The sequence below is a fragment of the Calidris pugnax genome, unplaced genomic scaffold, assembly GCF_001431845.1.
Source record: "Calidris pugnax isolate Ruff unplaced genomic scaffold, ASM143184v1 scaffold371, whole genome shotgun sequence".
NCBI classification, from domain to species: domain Eukaryota; kingdom Metazoa; phylum Chordata; class Aves; order Charadriiformes; family Scolopacidae; genus Calidris; species Calidris pugnax.
Genome location: NW_015091373.1, coordinates 257,289 through 266,102, shown reverse-complemented (window position 1 = coordinate 266,102; position 8,814 = coordinate 257,289). Strand labels below are relative to the sequence as shown.

Here is an 8,814-nt window from a genome sequence, read left to right as displayed (position 1 = left end):
GTGATGAAGGGCCAGACGGTGTTTTCCTACCCCCTACACCAGTCCCTGATGGCCAAAAGCAGCTCACACCCAGCCCAGCATAAGCTCAGACTCAAGGCCAGCATTCAAGCTTGTAAGGAGCGGTGCAGGCGGACGGAGATCTGGCTTCATTACTGAAGTTTTCTGGGCCACAAAGTACCTTTCATCCCACAAGACGTGCCTTCCCTCTCTCCGCAGGGAACAGCATAGAGCCACTGCACATCAGGAGCACAACCAACCAGCAGAATGGCCCCAAGAGCATCCAAACCCAGACCAGATGGTTTATTCACTTCATATTTATTTTTCACAAAGACTGTACAAAATTCTTATAAAACTCTGGTGTGGGGATGGGCTATGACATTGATCCAAAAAATAATTCCCATGCAGTCCCACCAGTTTCATAACTTACAAGGAAACAGACAAGCTACAGAGAGCTGCGAGCCCTGGAGTATTTACACCGAGGAGGGCAGGAGAGGAGACAAAGCAACACACGAACAGAGGTATTTACAATATGGACATACAGGCTCCCTCGCCTCACGATAGCGGCAGCAGCAACAGCAGGAGGTTGGGCCCATGGTGCTCAGAGGCCGATATAGAATATGGGCTATTTACAGTATCTCACATATTAACAGCTTTACAAGCATGTCCAGGGAGTTCTTCTCATGTATAAAAAAAAAAAAGCACCAAGTGTCTAGAAATCACACAGGCCTCCACGGGGGCTAGAATCTGAGGGCAGGCTGGCACCTCTGGCGTCACCGGCTGATGTCTCTGCTAGAGTCCCACATTTTTGTGCTTGGCTCCATCTCCAACACGTCAAAGAAGGGGTGCTTGAGGGCTTCAGCCAGGGTGATACGCTTGGACGGCTCGTACTCCAGCATGCTCTCAACGAGGTCGAAAAGGCGGTGATGGTCCTCAGCCTCAGAGGTCAGGTATCGCTGGGGAGATGGAGGGAAGAGATGAGGGCCAAGAACACTGCACTCTGTCCTGGACACGGTAAGTTCCCTGGACTGAATGGCTAAGCTGGGGAAAGACTGGTTTGTTCAGATTGTGACTCATCCTAGAACTGAGCTCTGGGCCACTCTACCAAGCACGGAACTGCTGAGTTTTCACCCTCCCACCATCTTTCCCAGGCACTTCCTGAGGTCTCCGTGCTCTCCTCCTCCACTTCAGATTATGCTCAGGCTGTTGCAGTCTTCCCAGTTTATGTCTGGGACAGCCAAGGCTCCTTCTAGAAGACACTGATCTGACCCAACCTTGCCCACAGGAGAATCTTCACATCACTGCACTACAAGACTCTGCAATGAGAAAGGATAAAGCAACTGGGGGCTTCTGCCCACCCTGCCTTACCCGCAGTGGCTTGCAGTTTTCCCTAACATAGCGGCCAGCAGAGGTGTTCTCGTCCCAGTCCAGGCGGCCATGGTAGAAATATTTCTGTTTCCTGTCAGAGTTAGAGGTGGGGAACAGGTTACACCCAAGCACAAAACGTTTTGCAGCAACAGCAACATGCCAGTCCTGGCAGCGCACACTGCTCAGGACACTGGCTCAGCAGGCAGCTTCAAAGCTCGATCCCTCAGAGAAGAATCGCTACATGAGAAGCAGGAGAGAGCTGGCAAGCTTGTGGTGCCCAGTCGGCCTTGCTCACCTCGTCTTCCGGATCATCCGAGAAGGAATTGGCCCCAAGATCCTCTCCATCATGGCCAGGTGCTCCCGGTTGTCATGTGTCTGAGAGAGAGAAATGTAAAGGGAAGGCATGGAAGAGATTCCAGGCGTTCTACCTCCAGCCCTGGGTGTTCCCCAGTTCAGAACCCCTCGCTGGGCAACACCTCCGTCACCTCTACAAGACTGCAGTGATGGAGGAAACTCCATCAGTCCCAGAGGCTCCTTGGCTGTACTGGGAAACAGCCAGCATCCTCTTTCATCAGCTGAGAGGGAGCCATACAGCACACAGTTCTCACCTGAAACAGGGTGAAGCCCACATAATACTCAAAGATGATGCAGCCAATGCTCCACACATCACAGGGCTGGCTCCAGCCAAGCTCTACAAAACCAACAGTTTTAAAATAAAAGATCCAGTATGACCTAAGATTCCAAATCCCTCTCCCTCACACTTTTAAAAACAAACAAATAACTGGAAAAACAATTCCCATTCCAGCCAGGCTCCTGACACGCTAGTGGCAATATACTGCCCGGCTGGTAGCAATGCCAAATCACCAACTCATAAGTTGTTGACCCTCCCAGAAAATAGAGAGTACAGAATGTTAAATAAAACACTTCTCTCATCTCCCAGGGTAAAGCCAAGAGACCATTATGGAATGAGATGGAGGCAAAATGCTTCTTAACCCAGCAGGCAGCACCCAGAGCCCTCCTGACCAACGCCTGGCTCTGCAGAAAGAGCAAGCGGTACCTACCCAGTATGACTTCGGGGGCCCGGTAATGCCTGGTAGAGACAATCGTGCTGTGATGCTCATGGTCAAACGTGGCACTGCCGAAGTCCACCACTCTGATGGCTGTACTCTTCACGCTCCGCTCATCCCGCTTCTTTGGGAAGAAGAATGGTATCAGTTACTCGGGAGTTTGGAGACGCAGACTCAGCCCCTTCCTTACACAGCCACGGGGTACCACGGGAGGGGAAGGCTTCGGAGGGCACATTAGTGCAGCACAACCCCAGGACAAACTCTCACCATCGCACGGGTAAGCCTGTGGTCCCTATGGCTTACTTATAGACTATACAGGCCGTTCATGCAGGATAGAGGCCCTGAACAAGTGCGTGATCATTGTTGGTCAACCCTGTGTCTCCTGGGGCCATTTTCTGACTCCTCCCACCTGCTGATAAGGGATGGGATGCCAAGAACCCAAGAGAAGACCCCTAACACATTGCAGCACCGTTACCTTTTCCAGGTTATAGGAGAGTTCGTAGTCAGAGTTCACAAAGAGGATGTTCTCCGGCTTGAGGTCAGTGTGAGTGAGTTTATTGTCATGCAGAACTGAGGAAGCAAACAGAGCTGGGGTGAGGGAACAGAAGCAAAGCAAGGCTGCACCTACACGAAGAGCGAACACCATTGGTTCAGTTTGCTCACACCGGCACCAGTTTAGCCCACATTTAGAACTGTCAGGCTAGTCCAAGCCAAGATGCCTCGGCAGAAGCACAACGATTTATTGTATTGATCACTAGAATGTGTGTGTGGAGGCGGATGCTGAAGTGCCCTGAGCTACTGCCAACCCACATGCATCAGAAAACATTACAACCAGGAAAAAGATTCATTCCAAGCACGCATTCACTGCCGGAGGGGCGGGAAGGCTCAGTCTCAGAACTGGCACAGTGGCACCACAGCAAGAACTTGCTGCTTTGGGCCACCAGTTGAACTGGCCCAGATGCTGGGAGCTCCAGGTCAGTCAAGGACCAGCAGAGAGAAGAGCAGTGAACACTTACATTTCACAGCCTGGCACACCTGGTAGGCCATGTGCCGTACTTGGTGGATGGGGTAAGGCAGATAGTTGTTGTCCTTCAGGAAATCAAAGGTGCTGAGCCCCAGCAGTTCGAAGGAGATGCACATGTGGCCATGGTAGTCAAACCAGTCAAACATCCTGACACAAAGACTGAGAGAAAAATTCTGATTCGGGACAGATCTGCACACACCACTTGTCTCTGCTATCCCTGCGCCAGGCTCCTCCTTTCATTGCTCAGTCTGTATCCCATAGCAAGCCAATATGCCTCCAAAAACTAGCTACAAACAAAATCAGTCACACATCAAAGTACCTCTCTCATCCCATCCCTGCAACTGTGCTAAGGCAATGCTTGCCCTTCCCTTTTACCACCAAAAGCACACTCACTTTGTGCTCTCAGGGTCCTTCTCGTTGATTTTCTCCAGCACGTTAATTTCCAGTCGAGCAGCCTCTTTGTATTTCTCTACGTTTTTAATGATTTTGAGAGCAACACGTGCACCACCCCTGGAGGAGAAACAGGAGAAAAGTACAACATCACCCCTGAGCTGGGTCAGAGAGCCTGTGACCCAGCCTCATCCTGCGCAGCAGCCTCCCACCACCCTTGCTCAAGCCAGAAGTGGCTGCCATTAAGGGGTGGCCACCAAAACGGCGTCTTTTCCCTCCCCGAGGCTCCCCCAACCCATCTCCAGCACATGGGCAACCCAAGAGGGTGAGTGCCCAGACCAGCAAGGAATACTGGAAACCAAGAGGCTCAGTTTCACCCCCAGGCCTCCCCGATAAGCACAGAAGGCTCTGTCCCCAGCTGTGGTCTCTCTTTTCCCCTCACCCCCAAAGTCCCTCCCCGCCCCAGGAGCGGACGTACCTCCGGTGATCGATGCACTGCACCACTCTGCCGAACGTGCCTTCCCCTAGGGTGCTAATAATCTCATCTGCGAGGCAGAGAAAGAGAGGAAGGGAGATGAGAGAGCGAGCGCGACCTGGATGTAGCGCATACACAAGGCAGAGGAGAATGCATTGCAACACCTAACCTGCACACAGCTTGGGAGACCGGAGCAGCGGAAGGCTGACACCGGCTGCACAAGGCAACTTGCCCTAGTTCCCTGGCACTTCAGTAACAATACAAAATATAAACGTAGCTTTAACAAAAGGGGAAGGAAAAGGAGAGGGTTTCTCTTTAATAAACAATGAAAATAAAATGAAACAGAAAGATAAGACAGATCTGCGACTGCGATGGGAGCTTAACTAGAGAGCTAAATTATGTTACGATTTGGCTGTACATCTTTCTTGTAGCCAGTCGCCGACGCGATAGATCAGATGCCCCTCGTCGTCGTCCTCCACACTCTTGGCCCTTCTGCTGCTCTGTCGACTCCGCTGCTGGCCCAGGCAGACAGGGAATTCATCATTCACCAATCAGATTTTCAAACCAGCGCAGCAGCCAGCGTCACGCATTGGTTGGTTTGGAAATTCACATGGTTGTTTGAGGAGGGGTTGCAGGAGGAGATTCCCAGCCAATTCATACGGCACAGAGGAATATATAACGATAGGGATATTGCAAGGGAACATGTCAAGATACAACACACTAGCTCAGAAAAGAAAAAAACAGTTTGCTTTTCGTTGTAGCAAAAAAAAAAAAAAAAAAAAAAAAAAAAAAAAAAAAACACAAAGTTTGGGGGAGTCTCTGCGGGGGGAAGCAATACCTCAACTGGAAATAAGAAATAAGAAGAGCTCCTCAAGGCAGCTTTCATTAATCTGGAACTTTTATCCTCGAAACGTTGCCGGGGTTTAAACACACTAACGAAAAAAAAAAAAAAACATTTTTCTTTTCTTTTTAGAAAAAAAAAAAAAAAAAAAAAAGAAAAAAAAGAAAAAAAAGAACCTACAAATAGCCCCACCCGAACCAGTGTGAGAGCAGAGACGGTCAGAACAAGGACTAGGAGAGGGGCAGTAGAAGGGGCCAGCTGCTCTCGCTTCTAGAGGGGGCTCAGAGAGGAATGGCACTGGCCTTCGGGTCCTGGATAATGCCAAGAGAGCACGCCAAAGCACAACTCTGCAGCCGGGCACTCAGTGGCTGCGGGGAGTGGCTTGCTTCAGCCCCGCAACAGCCACTGAGGAAAGGCAGCAGAAGGCAGGCGCTGGGAAGTCCTGCACGAGCAAAGGGCCAGGCTGCGCCACACAGACACTCCCCATCCCATTCCAACAACCGCCCACATCACTTCCCCCAGCCCCCACACTCAGAAAAAGATGAGCTCAGAGATTTCAGAAGCCGCTCTCAGTACAATGATCCATCCACAACCAGAGAGAATTTACAGTAACTGCCTGGGGAAGATGTGACACTTCTAGACCCTCCCCCAAAAGAAGCTGATCCTGGAAGGACTAACTTCCAGGAGAGAAGCAGAGGCCCAACAGGGAATAGGGACAGCCTGGGATGAGGCAGATAAGAGGTTTATGCCAGAGAAGAGAAAATTCCTGCCTTCAGTTCTTCAGCTAAGTATCCCCACACCTGGGAGCAACCAGCCAGCAGACTTGGGACCCAAATCCAGCCCATAATCCCATCCCTGAACATACAGCCGGAACAGACCAGACAACACTGAGAGCTCCACACACAGAGCAGAGGATGTGTCTGGGGTCTAACAGAAGTGGAAGGTGAACAGCAGAACAGATGAGAAGAGAAAGTGAGAGACACTGCTGAGAAGAGCCTGTGACGGTTGCTGCCTCCACCTGAACTGACCGCTCCACAAGCTCTACTCCCTTTGCAAAGCCCCTCGCACGACATCCCACATCAGCTGGACCCACCCAAAGTGATCCTGCTCTGACGCAGCACCTAACCCTCAGAGACAGAGGGGCTTCCTGCCCGAAACCAGGGACCAAGCTGCCTGTCGCAGACAGACTGAGCTCTCTGGCACCAGGACCAGCTGAACATTTGCTGTACAAACCTCACACAAAAGACTGCTTGGCTGGGATTTCTAAACAGCTCTTAATGAGCATCATGAAACAAAAGCAGCGGTCTGCAAGGATAAAGGAGCTGAAGACTGCAGCACTACCCCAGGGGACATGCCAGCCTCACAGGGCATGCCTGTCCTCCTCCCACCTCGGAGCGGGCAACACTAAGAGAGGGTCTGAGCTGCCTGTGCCCAGCTGGCACAGGGCAGCCACTACCCAGGCGCATCAGGATGGTGGACAGAACTGCTGTCTGCATCAAAGGCTGTCTACACATTTCTCAAGCTGAGTCCAAGAGTGTTAGAAAGTGAGTTTTCTACTTACCCAGCTCGCCACCTGGGAGAGAAAGGTTACAGGGGAGGCCCGGCACAGCAGGATACTCACCGATGAGGAGCGACTAAAGGACCGGCTGCGGCGCCGCCTCCGCCTGTGCTTACGCCGGCTGCTTTTGCAGCTCCGGTAGCTGCCCTCGCGGTCCCGGGAGCGTCGGTACTCGTAGGAATGACGGTACTCGGGTTCATAGTAGGCTTCCCCTCGCTCACGGCTGTAATCGTTCCGCCGGTAGCTGTCACAGTAACGCCGGTCATAGGCCCTCCTGTCTGCTGAGTGGTCATCATAGCTAGGGAGGGGAAGCAAGCCCAGGGAATTCAATTATGAACACTGCCCGGGACGTTACAGCTCAGAGCACACGAGAGACCAGGGCCCGGGCCACCCAGAAGCTGGGTGTCATGACCACGGTTGCCTCCAGCCGAGCTGGAGAAACACCGTCAGGTTCACAGTCCCACATCATCTTTGCAGACTCACCTCCTGGACCGAACATGGTAACTATCTTCCCGACGGTGCCGACGGTCACGCTCGCTGCTGCTCGATCGCGACCGTGTCCGCCGTCTCTTGTGTTTGCGACTTCTGTAGCGCTCATGATAGCTGCCTCGGCTGCTGCGCTCCGATGAGCGGTACCTTCTAGAGTGAGGCATCTACGGGACAACAGATGGGGATGACTTTGTGAGGCAATTGCAAGGGAGAGAAACCAGCACAGTCAGTGGCCAAGGTACTGCAAGGGCAAGGAGGGGGAAGGCAATTGGCAGCGCATCCGAAAGGGACACAGGGGATCTGAGAGGGATGGGATGAACTTCTGAGAGATCCCAGAACCCTATAAGAGAGAGGACACGGCCACCCATATGGTCTGTGCTTGGTGCAGTTCTGTTTTCCAGGTTACTTTCCCCTCTTCACCCCCCATCTCTATGGGCCGCAGCTCAAGGAGCAGCATTTGCACCTTCAGGACTTCCACCTTCTCCCTTTAAACTAATTTTCTCCCTAGGAAGGAGAGAAGCACCACCAAGGAAACCCAAAGGAAGGTGAAATGATGCTCAGGATATCACCAGTGCTCGGTCCAAAGTCCTTGCACACCAGTCCTGAAGACACCAAAGCAGGCAGCTCCTGAAGTGACATCTCCAGTTTACTGCCAATCAAGCGATATCTGCGCTTCCCACTGCAAGCGGGGAGGGCCCTACAGCATCCAGGGAGCAAAAAGCTCCTTTCTGTGCCTGGAGGTGCTAACAAAGCCTTGCAGACACTACCTCAGAGGGAAGGAGTGCTCACCTCTACCTTCCTGGGGGGACGCGAGAGTCAAGAGCAAAGGAGAAAACATCCTTGGGTACGATGGGACACCAGGTCCCAACCCCAAAGTGCTGGTTCTTGGGATCCTGCTCCCACCCTCGCTCCGTGGCTCTAAGACATCCCCCGCAGGGATCTGGCTCCAAAGCATCAAGCAGCTCAACCTGCTGCATCTCCACAGGAGCTCCCTTTGTCCACACACCTCCCACCGCTCATTTCCCCCCGAAAACGTTCACTGGCACAACCGGCTGCCGTCCCGCACCCACACCGACGCTGCCGCTACTGCCCGGGCCATCAGCCGGCTGAACCGGCCCCGATGATGCCGTGTCCTGGGGGCATGGGCTGTCACCCCCCCGCGGGCTTCACCTCCCCGCACTAGGCCGGGCCGTGCGGGGCCGCTCATGGACCATCCCGGTTCTGCGCCGGCCGCCGGGGCTGGCTGCGCCCACGGTTGGCACCGCCTCCAGCCTCTAATTACCGGCGGCGGCGGCGGGCCCGGCTGGAGGCCTGCCGAGGCCCAGCGCCCTCGTTAGGGACGGGCAGAGCCCGCACCGGGGCGTTCCGCAGCAGGTCTGGAACCGGTTTGGGGACGATGATGGCGCCCGCCGGGCGGGGCCTCCGCCGCGCGCGGGGCCGCGCCGGGCGCCAAAAGCGGAAGCGCTGGGGCCCGGTCACCGGGAGAGCCCGGGGACGCAGGAAGGGGCGGCGGGCGGGGAACCTGCCGCCCCGGCTCCCAACACCCGGCCGGTGCCTCCTCCGGCCATCCGGCCCGGAACTCCCCCCGGGCCGTCGAGATGCGGC

At 53.9% G+C, this 8,814-nt stretch overlaps 2 protein-coding genes across 4 annotated transcripts in view; one reads left to right on the top strand and one right to left on the bottom strand.

The window, feature by feature from the left end:
• Nucleotides 1-298: 298 nt before the first annotated feature.
• Nucleotides 299-8,719, bottom strand: CLK2 (CDC like kinase 2). Of its 3 annotated transcripts, none has more exons than XM_014961319.1 (13): nucleotides 7,999-8,718; nucleotides 7,204-7,373; nucleotides 6,784-7,018; nucleotides 4,740-4,836; nucleotides 4,325-4,391; nucleotides 3,850-3,966; nucleotides 3,449-3,615; nucleotides 2,908-3,002; nucleotides 2,427-2,556; nucleotides 1,974-2,056; nucleotides 1,661-1,740; nucleotides 1,366-1,456; nucleotides 299-953 (listed from the first exon to the last, which is right to left on the bottom strand). In XM_014961319.1, exons 2-13 carry the CDS (start codon nucleotides 7,371-7,373, stop codon nucleotides 771-773), a joined length of 1,515 nt encoding a protein of 504 aa, XP_014816805.1. In that variant the 5' UTR covers nucleotides 7,999-8,718; the 3' UTR covers nucleotides 299-770. The 3 variants fall into 3 exon arrangements, with proteins under 3 accessions (XP_014816805.1, XP_014816806.1, XP_014816804.1); XM_014961320.1 differs by having other exon boundaries at nucleotides 304-953; nucleotides 4,740-4,833; XM_014961318.1 differs by having other exon boundaries at nucleotides 304-953; nucleotides 7,204-8,719.
• Nucleotides 8,609-8,814, top strand: part of HCN3 (hyperpolarization activated cyclic nucleotide gated potassium channel 3) — a 10,667-nt gene continuing 10,461 nt past the window's right edge. The window contains exon 1 of the mRNA XM_014961219.1: nucleotides 8,609-8,760. Within this exon, the coding sequence (XP_014816705.1) occupies nucleotides 8,609-8,760 (152 nt within the window). The remainder of the gene's footprint in view (nucleotides 8,761-8,814) is intronic.

Coding starts and splice junctions, on each gene's coding strand:
- CLK2 (XM_014961318.1), bottom strand. CDS start 7,373: ATGCCTCACTCTAGAAGGTACCGCTCATCGGAGCGCAGCAGCCGAGGC. Junction 3,616..3,849: donor AAGGACCCTGAGAGCACAAA/GTGAGTGTGCTT, acceptor TTTTTCTCTCAG/TCTTTGTGTCAGGATGTTTG. Junction 2,557..2,907: donor TCTCCTATAACCTGGAAAAG/GTAACGGTGCTG, acceptor TTCTTCCCAAAG/AAGCGGGATGAGCGGAGCGT.